The 16,663-nt window shown below is 54.0% G+C and overlaps 7 protein-coding genes across 7 annotated transcripts; 5 read left to right on the forward strand and 2 right to left on the reverse strand.

The window, feature by feature from the left end:
- Positions 1-1,321: 1,321 nt before the first annotated feature.
- CORC01_00588 (uncharacterized protein) lies at positions 1,322-1,717 on the forward strand (the record flags this gene model as incomplete). The annotated part of the gene is made up of 1 exon (XM_022612245.1): positions 1,322-1,717. One exon carries the CDS (start codon positions 1,322-1,324, stop codon positions 1,715-1,717), a length of 396 nt encoding a protein of 131 aa, XP_022481384.1.
- A 3,098-nt stretch (positions 1,718-4,815) lies between these two features.
- CORC01_00589 (uncharacterized protein) lies at positions 4,816-5,145 on the forward strand (the record flags this gene model as incomplete). The annotated part of the gene is made up of 1 exon (XM_022612246.1): positions 4,816-5,145. One exon carries the CDS (start codon positions 4,816-4,818, stop codon positions 5,143-5,145), a length of 330 nt encoding a protein of 109 aa, XP_022481385.1.
- A 451-nt stretch (positions 5,146-5,596) lies between these two features.
- CORC01_00590 (uncharacterized protein) lies at positions 5,597-5,755 on the forward strand (the record flags this gene model as incomplete). Its single annotated transcript, XM_022612247.1, has 1 exon — positions 5,597-5,755. One exon carries the CDS (start codon positions 5,597-5,599, stop codon positions 5,753-5,755), a length of 159 nt encoding a protein of 52 aa, XP_022481386.1.
- A 1,041-nt stretch (positions 5,756-6,796) lies between these two features.
- On the forward strand, positions 6,797-7,285 carry CORC01_00591 (uncharacterized protein; the record flags this gene model as incomplete). The annotated part of the gene is made up of 2 exons (XM_022612248.1): positions 6,797-7,001; positions 7,098-7,285. 2 exons carry the CDS (start codon positions 6,797-6,799, stop codon positions 7,283-7,285), a joined length of 393 nt encoding a protein of 130 aa, XP_022481387.1.
- Positions 7,286-9,659: 2,374 nt separating this feature from the next.
- Positions 9,660-9,809, reverse strand: CORC01_00592 (uncharacterized protein; the record flags this gene model as incomplete). Its single annotated transcript, XM_022612249.1, has 1 exon — positions 9,660-9,809. The coding sequence occupies one exon, from the start codon at positions 9,807-9,809 to the stop codon at positions 9,660-9,662; it is 150 nt and encodes a 49-aa protein (XP_022481388.1).
- Positions 9,810-10,850: 1,041 nt separating this feature from the next.
- On the forward strand, positions 10,851-12,694 carry CORC01_00593 (amino acid permease; the record flags this gene model as incomplete). The annotated part of the gene is made up of 4 exons (XM_022612250.1): positions 10,851-11,211; positions 11,313-11,593; positions 11,678-12,455; positions 12,513-12,694. 4 exons carry the CDS (start codon positions 10,851-10,853, stop codon positions 12,692-12,694), a joined length of 1,602 nt encoding a protein of 533 aa, XP_022481389.1.
- Positions 12,695-14,710: 2,016 nt separating this feature from the next.
- CORC01_00594 (glycosyl hydrolase family 43 protein) lies at positions 14,711-16,303 on the reverse strand (the record flags this gene model as incomplete). The annotated part of the gene is made up of 1 exon (XM_022612251.1): positions 14,711-16,303. The coding sequence occupies one exon, from the start codon at positions 16,301-16,303 to the stop codon at positions 14,711-14,713; it is 1,593 nt and encodes a 530-aa protein (XP_022481390.1).
- Between the last annotated feature and the right edge of the window lie 360 nt (positions 16,304-16,663).

The raw sequence follows: 16,663 nt of genomic DNA on the forward strand, positions 1-16,663 counted from the left end.
AAGCTGTTTGAAGTCAAGAATCTGCAATCTGTGTTAGCAAAGAAGTCTTGTCGTCCAGAAGAATGAAATTTTGGAAGAGGGGGTGTATAGAGTTGTCTTGAGTAGAAGTTGAGTAGGCACAAGGGAAAGAGGCTGAGGGCATGGGTATCATCTAGCCCTCACTGTGACTTGAAGATACATGTACGATTCAAAGAAAGGGGCACACCAAATTAGAAGAGCAAACTTACTGGAACTGTGGTTTTCAAATCGTGGAGCGGGAGTGATGAAGAGCACGGGGATATATGCCTTGATCGAGGGTGCTTCCAGGTTCAAAGGCCAGGACCACTCCCAGGACCCACAAGGCGATGAAATAGATGAGGTGCGGGGAGGCGCCGTCGGGGGGCGTGGCATGGACAGCTTTCCAGGCGGAAGAGCTGGGTTCTCTGGTAAAGGAGGCTGATGCTTCGGTTGGGATATCTGAGTCGAGCCACCATGAGGCCGGGTGGGTTGAAATAATTCAGCTGATTGCAAAAATGGTCTTTGCAATTCTGCTGCCATCAAGTTAGTGAAGCTCACAAGGGAAGGTGGGCAAGATGAATCAGCTAACCTTTTGAATTTAATTCTTTGTAGAAACCTTAAGTAATGTAGACTCGGCATTGAAGAAAGTCTCATCCATAGCGTCGGGAAGATTTGCAAGCTTTGTGAACGAGGCAGTCCCAAGCTTGAAAGGACAGGTAATGGTCTTGCGTGATGTGCAAGGAGTTGAAGCTGGGGAGGATGGTAAGTAGATTGGAAACGAACCAAGTAGCATGCTGTGCTAGTCAAAGAGTAGAGGAAAGTTCCTTAAGGGGAAGCAATCAGATGGAGAAAATTCTGATTGCAGAGGGAATGAAAAAGGTGAATGGCCAAAAATATCGGCGTCACGTGTTAGGAGTTTGTTTCCTTTTTCTCTTTGTGGCAATGGAAAGGGAAGGTGAAGGTACAGGAGCATATAATAGGAAGTCCTCCAGTCCGGTCGTTTCCTAAAAGCCGACAGGGGAGTGAGAAAGACCTCTGTTGGGATCAGAAGGAGAGAGCAGCATACCTTTGCTGGAATTTGATGCACCATTTGAAGCTGACAGTCGAATCGAAACAAATTGAGAGTAAGTGCAAAGCTTTCAGCTTGATGGCGAGAGTAGGTTACTTATGACAGGAAAACAAGATCAGCTATTGCTCAAGACTGGGATGCGGAAAACCCAGCCTGCTGGAGTTGGGTGGTCGAAGTTTGGCGAAGCTGCACGGTGAGGTCAAGCATGACGAGTTGCGCAAGTAGTAGATAGCCTTAGTGCTAAACCCCAACCAGATGGACACAAGAAGCGCCGTCTCCATATCATACCACCTAAACATTCCTAGATCTAACTCTAGAGTCGCCCGCTCATTGTTCTATACTTCAATCACAATCATCGTCTCGCCGTACCTCGTCAGCCTTTACGACCACCGCGTCGGCAGCGGGCCCCTCCGCATCCTCTCCCATGGCCTGACCAACAAGCTCGAAGCCCTAGTCCCAATATTCCCCATGAACATCGGCCTTGCAGAAGACTTCGAAAGCGAAATCGGCCGCACCTTTGACATCATCCGCCGCACCCCCACCGCCGTCTCGCAAGCCGTCAAGGCCAACCCCTTCCCGATGGTCTTCTCAGGAAACTACTACGCCAATCCCACCGCAGGAGCCGACCTCAACGCCTCATCCCGGATCTGAGCGTCCTCTGGATGAACGCGTACGATGGCCTGGTCCCGTCAACGAATGAGAACGGGTACTTCGGCATGATGGCCCTGTCGATGGCGGCCGGAATGAGCTGGGACAAGCTTCTGGAATCCATGTAGAGCCGCAAGCCGGTGAGCCTCGATATGTTGGCGTAGTACGGGCTGAGACACGTGTCTAAGCTCCAGCGGCAGACGGTCACGGAGGCTGGTATGAATGTCATCTGCGGCGACGCGGAGAGCAAGGGTGATTTTGCAAAGGAGCTGGGGTTGTTACTGGACCGGAGGACGTTTGACAAGACGCATGTTCATCTCGATCTCAATGTTTTGGATGAGTCGCTGGGGAGGGTGAGCAAGTTCCCTTCTCCTGGGGGCTTGAATGAGAATGACTTGATGGGTTGCTTGGAGATGATTACGAACAAGACAAGACCGATGTCTTTGGTGCTGTGTTCTGTCAACCAAAGTTGGAGAGGAGAGAAACAGTGGTAGTGGCAATGACGGGAAGGAAGGATCCTCGACGGCAGAATTAGGACGCAGCCTTGGTAATCACTTGACATGAAGTCTTCAGTAGACCTTTCTACAAAGTGCAAGATGCGTCTGAAAGCCGCAATGGCCCCTCCATCCTCTTTCACCGACTACACACCGGAAAAGGTGCAAGGTTCCATCGTCATCGACGCGAAAAGCATGTACATCTGCCGAATCCATCATCAGGTTTCAGCGAGGCTCGAAGTCGAATCTGCTAAGACTTTCAAACCCAGCAATGTACCCACAGATGGAGAGAAATTCTCCTGACAGTTTGCAGCTCACACGGTAGTTGACTTTGGCCAAGAGTAGTAACTTGGCCCAGGAAGGAAAGCAGTCCATGATCATGCCAAAAGTCGAACAAATGCAAGACGCCTGTGGTCTTGTCAAGACTTCTAATCGCGTCCTCTTTCCAGCTAGCGGTCAGATGATAGTGCGGCAGGCCGAATTCTAGGTTATAAGATATTCGATGGCGGCGCTGAGGGCGGAAGCGACGTTGCTTAGTTGAACCACACGCGCGATTCTACCTTAGCGCGCAAGATAGACAATGTGAAGGCTAAGTCTGAACTTGAGCGTCATGAGCTGGCTGACGGACGAGATTTACGGGATCAGGGCCGGCGGCTACGTACACAGCCAGGCTGTCACAATTCTGAGTGTCTTTTCGGACATCTCATCAACCGAAGGGTCCCATTGGCCGACAGAGCTTATCATCATTGCCTCGGACCTTGTACTTATAATGGCCAGTGTCAATCTGCAAGGTTTGGACTAAGCTGCCACCGATGATGGTGGTGCATATCCGAGAGCATATAGGCAGCCCCGGATTCAAACCTCGCGGCGGTCTGACAGGCTGCAGGCTGCAGTTGCTAGCGTCGTAAAACGCTCATTTATAATAACCTGAACCGTTGTGAGGTATCTTAATGAGAACCCTGTCTAAATACGGAGGAAGGCGTGAGTGCCGGACAGCTCAGAGGTAGAACCGTGCCTCACGGTACTACCAACACGCGACGGGAGAACAGCCTGGACGAGCCAATATACGTACAACGTAGATTCTCACAAACAATGCCCTCAAGGTAGGGTATCGCGCCGCATATCCGACGCTCGAGTGTATCAGAAGACATCCTCGCGAGAGTCCACAGCGACAGCGGTTTGCTCATTGGAATGTCAAGCGCAACTTACCTCCTCAGCTTGTCGACACTGCAATCGTCCTCGACCACATTCCCGGCACTGTCATCTCTCCGGCCAGCAGCAATGTTGTCGCGCTCTCGTTCCGGTTGGGGACCAGATGCGAGGTATGGAGCTTCGACTGGGTAGATCGAGTCGCCCGAGGCAAAGTTAATGACGGGGTCAGACTTCCACTCACCGCAATTTTCGCCCAACGGTAGATTACTTGTATAGATTTCGGTTGGTTGCGTGGACGTTTGGGAAACCATCATCGGTATGCACATCTAGACCATTCGCGAAAGCAAAAGAAACAACAAACAGCCGTCCAATTCCAAAGTTCGCTTTCTCGTCGAACTCAAGTCGCATCGCAACTGTAGATCCGTCGGGGAGGCTGGCCAGCTGGGACGTTGCAACATGTTTCGTACGTTGGCGAATCGAATGCTGAGACGGCCATGGACGATGATGGGCGCGAACCGGTGCAACTAGTCACAAACACGGGGCGTGTTATGATTGTCTATCGAGACGTTGGTGAAGGTTCAAGGATGTGAAGGGTGACAAGACGGTGGCCGGAAAGCTGTAATAAGGCAGAGCTCGAGATGGACGGATGCGCGTATGGATGCGTTCCTCGGAATGTCGCCTTTGTTATGCAACGGTGCAGTTGGACGGAGGAAAGCTGCGGATTCGTAACACGAACAACGGCGTCTGCCTCAACCAGTCGACTCAGGATATAGCGAAAAGCGGCAAGACACCCTCGGTAGTGATGAGAGCCATGGTGATGAGGGGAAAGATCATGGCGACACAAATTGCCAACAGACAAACGATGATATGGCAGTTGGTGGCCATGGAGTAGGGCTTGAAGCGCACGACGGCACCGACACGAGTCGCGATAGGGCACGATGTCTTGGCTGGGAAAGGCGGATGAAAGGTCTGCACTCCATATATGCACCAAAACGAGAATAATCCGATAACGGTGATGAATGGGCAGATATCATGGAGTCACGACTCGCTGGTTTTGGTGTAGCGTAGCGAAATACCAGCTCAGATTGTCTTGATATGGCCTAGTCGCCGGAACCCACGTCACGATAACCCAGTCCATTCAGCCCCAGACGTAGCAAAGCCGAACACCCAATCTGAAAACACGTTATGAGGCCCGAATTGCTGCAAAAACAGCATCTCTCCTAGTCAATCGCTGTGATGGAAGGGTGGCCGAGTTGGTTATGGCGCCAGGTTAAGGTCAGCTTAACATCTGTTTCCTGGTGGGGCAACCCGCGCGAGTTCGAGTCTCGTCCCTTTCAAACAGTCTTTTTGCAAGTCAGGAAGATGTCGTCAATATTCGTCGCCATTGAGTTTTTGGTGCGAATTTGGTGATTCCCGCCAATGCGCTTTTTTCCTCATGCATCGGGTCTGAAGAAAATGTTAGTGCAGCGGAACGGACCAGTAGATGGGGCGGAAACGGCTTGGAGTGGGGCCATCGGATACGAGGGACCTGTGAGAACTCTGCATCGGTGGGGCCGTCGCCGACGATGTGCCGTGGACCAACCAGGGACGGTGTTTTGCCATGCACAGACCAGCCCTTTGCCCGATTCATTCCCGACTGTGGGCCCGGGCCTGGATTGCTCGTGCCCCCATTCCGGACGTCCTCCGACCTGTTGTCCCAACGAATGTCTCCACGCATATGTTACACCCGCTGAAATTGTTGGAACGCGCCATCATTTCATGAAGATTGCACCGCTGCAGCCTTAGCCCCGGGGGCGGCGGGGGACCCAAGCGACCCAAAGTACAGGGGCGAGGGCTGCTGCAGGCATGTGATCGGTGCTGCTTAGCGCGTGGTCCAGCGGTGCGAGGTACCGAGGTGAAACGCGGCATTTTGTACGCAACAATGGGACTGGAGACTCACAGTCCAAGAGACAAATCGAAAAACAAAAAAGCACAGTATTTGTTGAGCAATGTTGGCTGGTGGTGGTCCTGTCTTGGCCAACCGTTGCCGACCGTTGTGAAGACGCAACCCGGTGGATTCGAGCCTCCTGGACAACAAGGCTGTCTTCTCAGGTCGTGTGGACTTGCTCTGCTCCGCAATGCAATGCATCGTATCCTTTTCTTGCGCGTATCTGAGTCCCTCTCGTAATCATTGCCCAGACTGCATCGGATCCTGGATGCTTTAGTCAACGGCTGGCCTTGCGACTCATCTGCCCGTATGTTACCTCCTCAATGTACATTGCGCCGCCTGTTGCTCAACGCGATCGGCGCGCAAATTGGAAGTCGGATGCTTTTCGCAGATTCCGACCACGTGAGCGGTGAAGGTTGGTTTGTCTCCGATCAATATGCTTTACGGATGCGAATGCCGCCCAGATAAGAGCCCAGCTTGCGACTGTCATCCTCCAAATGATGCCGTAATCTCTGGGTTGATTCCGAATGTTTGGCCGTAGACTTGTTTCGTAAAACTTACTGTGTCTTATCTTGGGCGATTGGCGATTGCTGTTTTCGAATAGCGGCTAGGCAACCATGAGCGACAAGGGGACTTTTCGGCGTCCACATTTCCATCCTTGAGCCACCAGATAAGCAACCTCAGCAGTCCGGGGTTCGGTAGGTCCCCCACGCAGTAATGGAGGAAGCCCCTTTCCGACCTCACACCGAGTGGGCTTGCTGATTGCCACGGTCAGCGAAGCCCCCGCAACGTACGGATATAATGGTAGACTGAGCGGAAGTGCAGAATGCCTTTCCCCAACTCCCTGGTTTGAATGGCTTGTTGCGACTGTCCTATCTCCTAGGAAGCACTGGCGTAGTCTGCGGCAACTTGGTCAGAGACACTCGTAGCGTTATCACATCGGTTTCCCGGCGTTGAGGTCCCGTGTTTGTAAATGTCGGGATAGCCATCGGTTTCGTCTAGGCTGTGTCGGATGAATTTGCTAGATTCGGGAAGACGTCGCGTGATCCACGTAGCATCGATATTCCCGAGGGTTAGAACTTAGGAGCCGGTAGTTGGCGATGTTTGTCGGCCGCCATCGTTCTTGAAAGTACCTCGCTAACAGAGTCGGTAGAGTCGGAACCGATGGCTCCATGCCTATCATCACCCCATGCTGTATCAATGCCCTTGCGAAGTCTGGGAAGCGATGTCAAGGATCTGGTCCGTCCCATGCGGCATGTTGGTTGCTTTCGTGTACGGACCATTTCCCCGGCTGTTAGCGTTTCTCATCTATCTTGATGCCATTATCCGCACGGGTGGTGCAGTCGACACATCTGAGAGTCTACCTACGGGTACACAGTAGATAAGCGTCGAGGAAGTTGTGCCTGGTCGATGGCAAGGGTCAAAGGATTCGTGCAGCTATAAGTCGCATTTTGCATTCGCGGGTGACATGGACACATCCGTGGAAGGAAGAGGCAATAACCCCCCACAATGGAGGAAGAGAAAAGTTGGCCATCGTCCCAAAGGTCGCCGCAAGGCTGCAGGAGATCTAAGTCCTCGGTGGAGGGTGGGTCTGGTCTGGGCCTGGTCACTGTCAGCCTTGAGGATGCCACGATGCGAGGCAAGCACGCACCTCGGAACCTGCGCGCCTTCCCGCTCGCGTCTACTTCGGACGTCAAGGACGGCAAGTACGAGTGTAAGTGAAAGGACGGGAAGGCGCGATGTCCATCTTAAGATGCACCTTCCGTTCCATGCGCACGCAAGCACGTGCTCCCGACCCGACGACGTGTAGCCGCATTTCTCAGACTCGACGGAGGGACGCTGCCTCACCCCACGAGTCCACCCAACTTCATGTTGCAACGTGCAAGACACCGGCGCATGTTTTTCTCGGTCTACAACTCCACGTCGCAGTCCGTCCTCAACGCCAGCTGTCGCGTTCTTGGTGCCTCTGAACAACCTTCCTTACTCAAGGAGCGGTAGCGGGGTTCCCTCGATGCCCTCCTGAAGACCTGTATTACCTTCAATGTTACCACTACTCCCCCTTGTACCTTGCCCTGCCTTCTCGCATGGCCATCTGCTGCACTGCACTGCGACGGAGAATCTGAACGCAGATCTCTCCCCAGGGCCAAGGCCGGTTCTTGAATGCCGTTGGTCGCCGGCATGCGATGTCCTCGCTAATTTGTTTCCAGCTGCGGCTCAGCGGCACCTAAATGTTTTGACGTACGGGAGCGAAGGATGAGGAACCGTTCTCAAGACCCTGGCGCACGTGTCTGCGGGCGTTCGACCAGCCCAACCAAAGCCACCGACAGGGAACGCATAATTAGTTACTCTGTATGTTCGTACGAGGATTCAAACGCAACGACAGCTCGTCAAACAGGCGCTCTGCGGTGGTTGAGTTGTGCTCTCCGGGCAAGCACCCAAAGAATTTACCCCGTCCAAGTCGTATACCCTCTTTTGGACTTGGGCCAAGCAATCTCTCGGTCTGCTCTCGGTGTGCTGCTACCTCGTTCTCGCCATCCCCACTTCACTCACGACCGTCATCACAGCGCCACACCCGCATCCATCACGAGTCCTGCGTTGTGCGTTTTCCCGCCCTTGCTGGACTTCATGGGAATGCCATCAAGCTGTTGATGATGCAAGGCTATCGATCTGTTCCATCATGCCCTTTCAGCCTTTCCCCGGATTCGATACGTATCTACGTATCGTGAGGGTGCCCCTCCTGTTCAGCCTGACAGTGGACAGGGTCTCCAGGGTCCAAGGCACAATTGCGCCATCAATGAGCCTTCAGGCTTCAGCACAAGTGGACGACCCAGCACGGCGGGACAACCGTCGACGTCCTTGTCGCGTGTGCTACGATCGGGCGTCGTCCTTTCCCCGGCTTGGCTGGTTTTCCTCCACCAAAGAGCCGATTTTGGCGCTGAGCCGGCTTGGCACTTGCATCTTGGAGTAGGTTCTGAAGAGGCGACTCACCTGCCTTCCCCATCATGGAATCGACCGCTTTCCTCGCATCCCGACGACAAACACGAATGGCGGGCAGACAGCCACAGACGATTGTCAACGACAAGTATCTCACCCGCGTTAAGCCGGCGCAGAGATACTCTTACGTACGACTCGGCTTGGCTCTAACTCGGTGAGGCAAGTGGGCGGATCATCACTTTGGAGCCCCCTCTGTGACATCAGCACCTATTCAGGGCCTCTTCAGAACCACTTCCCACGGGAGCTTGCGGGCCTCACGATCCTAGTACATAGGCTTGGTCATGTCAGGGAAGTGAGACCCCCGACCTTGTGTTGGCGCACAGAAACAACCTTGAGATTCTCTGTGCAGGACGGGGGAGCCCTTGTCTCCTCTCCCCATCTGCTCCAGTCTCCTCCATTCACCTCCATTTCTCTCCATTCTCTCTCCATCCGAGCCCGTCGACTTGGCTCAATTATCAAACGCTAACTCGCTCGCTTTGCGACCGCCAACCGTGTCGTCCTCCACCGCCGGCGGGATCAAGACGGCAAGACGGAAGATTGAAAGACTCCACGACTCGCACTCCGCGAACCAACGGTCTGCATTTGCGTGGAGACCATGCGGCGCTAGTCGGGCAACTTGGACCACACCACTACGTCATTTTGCATTGTGTGCATTGAGCAGGTCGAGGATGAGGAGGACCTGATGGAGAAATGGATCTTTTCTTCGCTGTCTCAGAGGTTGACGATTTTTTTTCCCTGCCGCCTCAAGGTTTTCGGTCCCTGATTGTCTGCTCCCGACAGGGTGACAATTGAACGTGGAGCGGAAGCCGCAAAGCGTCATAGCGTGGAGCGTTGGAGCCTCATCCGACGCCTCGCGGCTTCACAGCTCCTTGGTGTCCTCCTTTTCGGCGCCGACGGGAGAGGGGAAAGAGGAAAGTTTCCGAGGATAACCTGGAAATAGGTGTCGACAAGTACCAGTGTATACATTGCCAACAGGTAGCTTGGTCAATGTTCATCGCCCCCAACCCGCAGATGCGGGATAGCACACATGCGCAAGAAGCCGCGAAGAACGCACGAAGAACAATGCCTCCATGGTTCCTAGCGCCAGCTAGTGGACAGCCAAACCTTGATCACTGGCTGAACCGCGGCACTATAGTGCGGAAAAAAGGATTTTTTAAGTCTTAAATGTCTTGCCATCCCGCCGCCGCTCCGCCCAGGCCTAATCCAAGTCGTGCGACACACAGGCGCGGACCAAAGTCCTGAGGACCACAGGCCAATCGGCTGATGATTACGGATACAAGACAGCAGAAATGCAAATGCAAGACAGGCTGAGAGGCTAGAGTCCAAAGTACCGCCGGTTTGCCTTGGTCAATCGTTCCAATGATGGTCTCAATATGCTTTAGACCTGCGGTCGATAGCGCGGGACAAAATTACCGCAACCAGGTCCAGAGCCGACACAGTCTGGCACTACACGCGCTCTGACAGGCTCAATGCTTCGGCCTGGTCTTGGCACCACACCAGTTACGGCTGTAGCGATGTGTTGCTTCATGTTTCGATACGGCCACCGCTGGCCACATGCTAGGCACCTCAGCTCTTTCTCGGCCTTGCCTTGCGCTGCGCTGCCTTGCCCTGCCCTTCACTGTGCCGCAGGACGTCGTCCGTAAGCGAGAGAAGGCCCATGCTACCCGCGCTGACTGCACGGCAAGTCTTGGGAGGTGTGGGTAACGAGATTGCTGTGGCACCGGCCGAATCCACCGGGGACCCCGAGTCAGACAAGAGCCCGCGAGATAAACCGACGCAAGTTGAGGGAACCTACGCTAAGGAAGGAACCCTTCATCGACATTGTGCGAGCCCGCCCATGCCCAGCAGTGCACACGGCGCCTGTGTGGACAGATAGTACAGGGACTGCACTGATAGGACGAGACATGCGACTACACAACAGTAGTACGGACGGACAAGGGGCCGAGAGGGGGGCAAAGGACATGGACATGGGCATGGGGGGCGTGGAAGGCACACTACAACTCTTTGGGGGTTTGGTCCCGCCGCCCAAGTCCACGTCCAATGAGATGGACGTCATTCTACCATCCCGGCGAACTCGACACCAAGAAGTGAGAGAGGAGCGACTGATAGCCCAGTACGGACGGCACTGACTGGAAGTTGTACAGTAAGGAGTGAGGACTGCCTCAACTCAATCGAGTCCTTCCCTGCCGGCCGTCTGTCAATCTGTCTCCGGCAGCCTGTCTGTCTGATTTGTCTCTCTTGTCTATTTTTTCGACCCTTGCCGATTTTTGCCTCTTTTTCTTTTCCTACTTCCTTTTAAACTCTCCGTCTTCCCATCTTTTCGGCTCTGGAATACTTGAGTCCAGTTACGACAGGCCGATCCCTCCCCAAAGCAAACTTCCCTTCCTCTTGGCTTTCCATCACACATCAGGCCTTCATTGTCCCTCATGTCCGTTGGAAGAGTCGTCTCACCTTTTTAACTCTTCTTTTTCCCCCTCTCGTCGCCCCATAGCCCTTTTTGGCTTGCTACTCGACAGATAGTACAGTCAAACAACAACCAGGGCCCTCTCTCTATAGGCCATCGCTCATCATGGCGCACGTGCTCTCGCAAGATCCCGGTGCCCGCGAGCACGATCTCGGCTTCGCCAAGGGCGATATCAAAGATGGCTTCACAAACCGACCTTCCCGTTCCGACGATGGCGGCGCCGACAACATGCTCGAGTCTCTGGGCTACAAGCCCGAGCTCGAGCGTAATCGCTCAACGCTACAGGTCGCCTTCATGTCCTTCGTCCTCGCATCTATTCCGTACGGCCTTGCCACTACCATGATCTACCCCTTGGCTGGCGGTGGTCCGGTGAACATTATCTGGGGATGGTTCGCCGTGTCTTTGATCATTATCTGTGTCGCTGCCTCGCTTGGTGAAATCACCAGTGTCTACCCTACTGCCGGAGGTACTTACAAACTTTTCTGTCCCGCTGTACTCGCCTCACGGCGCCCCGGCAGGCTCCGATACCTGCCAATTCCGGACGACATGCTGATGACCCCTCGATAGGTGTTTACTACCAAGCGTTCATGCTGTCGTCTCCCAAGTACCGCCGCGTGGCTAGCTGGATTTGCGGTTGGCTCTACGTCGTGGGAAACATTACCATCACTCTGGCCGTGAACTTTGGAACTGCTCTTTTCATCGTCGCATGTGTCAACGTCTTCGAGTCGTCGCCTGGCGTCGGCGTTTTTGCCGGCGAGCCGTACCAGGTGTTCCTGATCTTCTTGGGGTTGACCTTCCTCTGCAACATTGTGTCCTCGCTCGGCAATAAGTGGCTGCCCATCCTTGATGTAAGAAATGATTTTGGTCCCGCGTTCTCGGTGCTGTATTGGTGTGAAATGAAAGCAAGCGTAACTAAACTTCTCGTGACTTAGACCGCTGCCATTTTCTGGACATTCGCCGGTGTCTTCGCCATCGTCATCGCCGTTCTCGTCGTTGCCAAGCACGGCCGCCACGATGCCAAATACGTCTTCACCCACTTCGAGGCCAACTCTGGATGGCCCGATGGCTGGTCCTTCTGCGTTGGTCTGCTTCACGCCGGATACGCTACTTCGTCCACTGGCATGGTCATCTCCATGTGCGAGGAGGTCAAGAAGCCCGCCACCCAGGTCCCCAAGGCGCTCGTCCTGACCGTCTGCCTCAACACCTTGGCCGGTCTCCTGTTCCTCATCCCCCTCGTTTTCGTGCTCCCCGATATCACCTACCTGATCAACTTGGCTTCCGGCCAGCCTGTCCCCTCCATCGTCAAGGACGCCATGGGCACCTCCGGCGGCGCATTTGGACTCCTCTTCCCCCTCATTGTCCTGGCCATCCTTTGCGGCATCGGTTGCACCACCGCCGCCTCTCGTTGCACCTGGGCTTTCGCCCGTGATGGCGCCATTCCTGGTTCCCGGTGGTGGAAGGAAGTCAACCCCAAGCTGGACGTGCCCCTGAACGCCATGATGCTCAGCATGGTTGTTCAGATCATTCTTGGTGTCATCTACTTTGGCTCCAGCGCTGCCTTCAACGCCTTCTCTGGTGTCGGTGTTATCTGCTTGACTGCCTCGTACGCCATTCCCATTGGCATCAGTCTTTTCAACGGTCGCACGCATCTGGTCGGCAGCCCCTTCAACCTGGGCAAATTTGGTGTTGCTGCCAACGTGATCTCTCTTGGTAAGTACTTCCGACTTGGAGATGTTAGAATTGAATTCAAGGCTAATTGTTTGATAGCTTGGTCTGCTCTTGCCATGCCCTTGTTCTGCATGCCCACCTTCGTTCCCGTCACCCCCAGCACCATCAACTACGCTCCCGCTGTCTTCATCGCCGCCTGCCTTATCTCCGGTGGTTGGTACTTTGCCTGGGGCAAGAAGAACTACGCTGGCCCTCCCACCAACGAGGAGCCTGCCTTCTAAGCTCCCACAAAGACTAGACTCGAGGGCGTTTGCGAGGGATGCTCGAGGCCGAAATGTCTTGGGAATGTTCTGCTCCCCTGGGTCATCAAATGAAGCAGTATCGTCAAAGCAAACTTGGCAAAGATTTGCGTCCATATGGATCTTCTGTCACACTTGAAAACAGTGAACTGGAAGTTACTCATTGGCAGCATTTGGCTGAGAGGCGCTTACGGATTATGGCGCGCATCAGGCAAGGAGCCAAACGAAAAAAGAGAGTCGAAGGCGGTCATGTACATAGGAATGATACCCCAGTGCTTAAGTTCAAAAGTTTTACGATAGCCTTTTTATGAAAACGAAGGTCTGAAAACATTGCAATTAGGCGTACTCCATGTGGTGATGAAGAAGCCGAAGTTGCACTTCGCAATTTTGATGCTCGGATGATAGTGAGCGTTTGAGGCCATCACCAGTTTGCCGTCGGCCCAAGTCCTGCGACACATTCCAGAGCCTTGCCGTCCGAGCGCAAGAGAAAATCAACAAAAATGAAGTCGCCGAGATTGATCCGCTTCTAAAGTCAATTATTCAGCTTTCGTCTGATCATTAAGGTCATTGTGAAGTTGGCGCCCGGCGAAACAATGGACATTGTATTCGTACTTACCGTACAGACAAGGACTACCCTCAGTAACCCTCCTTTTACCCCTTATTTTTTTTTATTTTTTTTTGGAGATTTTCACCGTTTTCCCTTTTTTGATGGAGTAGCTTTACTGGGTCCTGTCATAGATGTTGAGTCTGCCAAGCATCTCCATTCCACGCCTTACACACCCGCCACCATGGGGGGGACCAGGTAGGCCGGGCTATTGCAGGCGGAGACTCCCCTTTTCGCGCCAAGATCAACTTGAGGGTTGGGAGGAGCCGAAACTTTGACCCCAAAAGCATCGGCATTGGATAGACATATCGGTGGTGAAACAGTGCCTAGGTGTGGGCTCGCGCGGTCCCTCAGATAGGAACGACCAGACGGCGTGGGTGATGATGATGATGATGTTGGATTCTCGCACCGCTCTTTGGGAACCCGGCCCCGCCTGGTGCTCATGGATGCCGACCGCCCTTCCCGACGGGGTGGGGAATGCGGTTTGCGGAACTTGTCCGGTAGATTTGCCGTGTTTTAAGTTTTTTGTTGGTCTTTTGTCTTGGCTCAGCTTGTTTTTGCTGTGAGGAGCTCGGGACACTCGGTGACTTGGCCATCTACACACATACAAACACACAGAGGAGGAGGAGTGATATGAAGAGGACTTGTTCATTGTTAGGGTATGAAAGTCCACTCGCACGTCAAACATCCATTTCTTCGCTTACAGCCTTGCTGCCTCATCCTGTTTTCTTCGCTGTGTATTTCAAGGGTCTCAGGGCTCGTCCCTGAACGGACGTGTTGGGTATGTAATGCACACGCAGCAGGCTCCAAACATTCTTCAACGGGTGATTCATTGTGGCAATGTAAAAGGTGTGTTGAGGTCTGGCGAGTCAAGGCCGCGGGAGTCAGCGGGACAGGGGATGGGGGTGAAGATGACATCTCTTTCCAGAGTTTCTAGAAGATATCCGTTTCGGGACGTCATTGAGCTGAGGGGAGCAAGGCGGGTTCTGTCTCCACTGTTCTCTGGATGGGAGGGGCGCTGCGCACACCAGTCGGTGAAGTTGCCAAAGGGTCCGGTGGGATTCGGTGAGATGGCCGCTTGTTGGGTTGGCGGGCTTCGTCTAGCTGGGCCACGTAGTTGCTGAGAAAACAGGAGAGGCCATCATCTCACTCCGTGATATCTGGTTTGTTTCAATCAACACAAGTCAGGGCGTGAATTCATCGTGCCTTTGGTGTGACCGAAAAATGTAACTCTCGGATGTATATAATCAGATTGATATTAGCCAAACGCGACTTTGAGGACCCCCCTCAACACTCAAATACCCAAAGGCTGCTACTCTCCATCTTCGAGTGTTTGTGTTTATTGACAGGAAAGCTATACCCTTAAACTACTAAGATAAGCACAAAACATTGTCTTACGCCGCCGTGAAGGAGTCCACCTTGACTGACCCTCCCAACTGCTTCGTTGCAAAGTTGAAAATACCGAAGCGATACGCAATGAAGAACGCCCACCCAGAGTACAACTCGTATGTCTCGCCGAACTTGGTAAACTGGGCACCATCAAAGCTGTAGAAAAAGTTGGCGTCTTTAGTGCCCGTGGGCCTCGCATCCAATTCAGCCCGAAACCAGACTTTGGTAGCACCACTGGGTACAGGCGCAGAAGCCACCTCTCTGCCTGGGTCGACGGGATTGCCGGACCACTCGTCGATGATGATGCCGTGGATCGCCTTGAGGGTGTACTCGCTGCCATTGCGGTGGATGCCAATGTACGCCGTCTGGTCGCGGAAAGCCGCGAGCCCGAATCTGTCGCCGTCGACCATGTTGCTAAAGTCGATCTCGACGGTGCCCTTGGGGAACTCCCCGTGGATCCGGTGGGTGAGGGTGTTTCTCGCAGAGTAAATGTCCTCGGTGACGCTGGCGGTGCGGAGCGTTACGCCGTTATTGACCTCGAAGCTTGCCACATCGGGGTTATGATTCCATTCCCAGGTCGGACCGAGTTCGCTTTCAAAAGTATAGGTTCGCGTCCAGTTGTACACCGGTTGGGATGGTAGTGGCAAGGGGTATGATGAGCCCCAGCCGCCATTGCTTCCCTTGACGAGTTCAGGGAACCCATCCGCGCCCCAGACAATGGGCGCCAACACGGGCATACGGCCGGCGGGATACGCCCAGGTGAAGGACATGAAGTACCAGTCTCCTTGCGCAATCTTGATGAGGCTGCCCTGATGAGGTGAATTTCCTCCATCGAGGGGCGGGGCGATGTTCTGGCCGAGGATCTTGGCCTCGTAGGGACCCCATGGGCTGCTCGACTTCCAGATGTAGGTTGTGGAGCCGGGCTGGTCGTTGAGGATGTAGTATGTGCCGTTGATCTTGTACATCCGGTTGCCCTCTACAGTTTCGGTGTTGACATCAGATGCTTGGAGAACCTGCTGCGTCTTCACGACGCTGAGCCCATCGGAAGCGAGCTGAGCGACGCTGACCTGGCCGTTGCCGTAGACGACGTACATTGTGTCATCGTCGTCAATCAGCAAGCCATTGTCGTACATGCAATTCTCACCACCAAAGTTGGCGCGGTTATACCAGGGGCCCTCGACGGATGCGGCGGTGAAGACCCAGGTAATCCAGAAGTTGGTGCACCCGATCCAGTACCACAGGCCGTTGGTCTCGTGATACCGCAGCGTCGAGGCCCAGGTGCCCCCTCGGTAGGCGCGCGGGCCACCGGGCGGGAGGTCGTAGGCATCGCCGAAGTTTAGTCGCGGGATGGAGTGGCCAACGGGTTCCCAGTTGACGAGGTCGAGGGACCGCAGGATGGGAGCGCCGGGGCTGTAGTGGAAGTTGGAGGCTGAGAAGTAGAATGCGCCGTCTGGGCCGACGGAGATGTCATTATCTGGGTAGTCTTCGTAGAGGACTGGGTTTTGGAAGGTTTCGTCGCGGGACTTCTTGGTGGAGGCTGCTGAGGATGTGAAGAGGAAGAGGGCTGCTGAGAGCAGCAGCAGACGAGTTGACAACATCGTGGAAAAAGCACTGCCAGAAACAGACACGAGCTTTGAGCTGCTGGTTCAGACTTCTGGAACCAGGTCGATCATGATGGGAACTTATGAGCTGATGATGCTAGCTTTATTCCACAGGAATATCTCTCAGGTTCTTTCCTCTACTCCAGACTCATTGGCGCGGGAGGGGGAATGTCAGCTAGTTGGAGGAACATCTCGGCGGATTGACGTCCGTTGCCTCGAAACTGCCAAATACGACGCTGTCACTTTGCGGGGTTAGATGTGCCAAGAGGAGACGCCAACCCATTTTACCACCTCGTTTTTCCGTCAGTGACGGGAAACAGCAACTCTTTTGGGAAGTTGCAGAGGTCTTAACCGACT

This window comes from Colletotrichum orchidophilum, assembly GCF_001831195.1.
Source record: "Colletotrichum orchidophilum strain IMI 309357 chromosome Unknown Scaffold_3.1, whole genome shotgun sequence".
Classification (NCBI taxonomy): domain Eukaryota; kingdom Fungi; phylum Ascomycota; class Sordariomycetes; order Glomerellales; family Glomerellaceae; genus Colletotrichum; species Colletotrichum orchidophilum.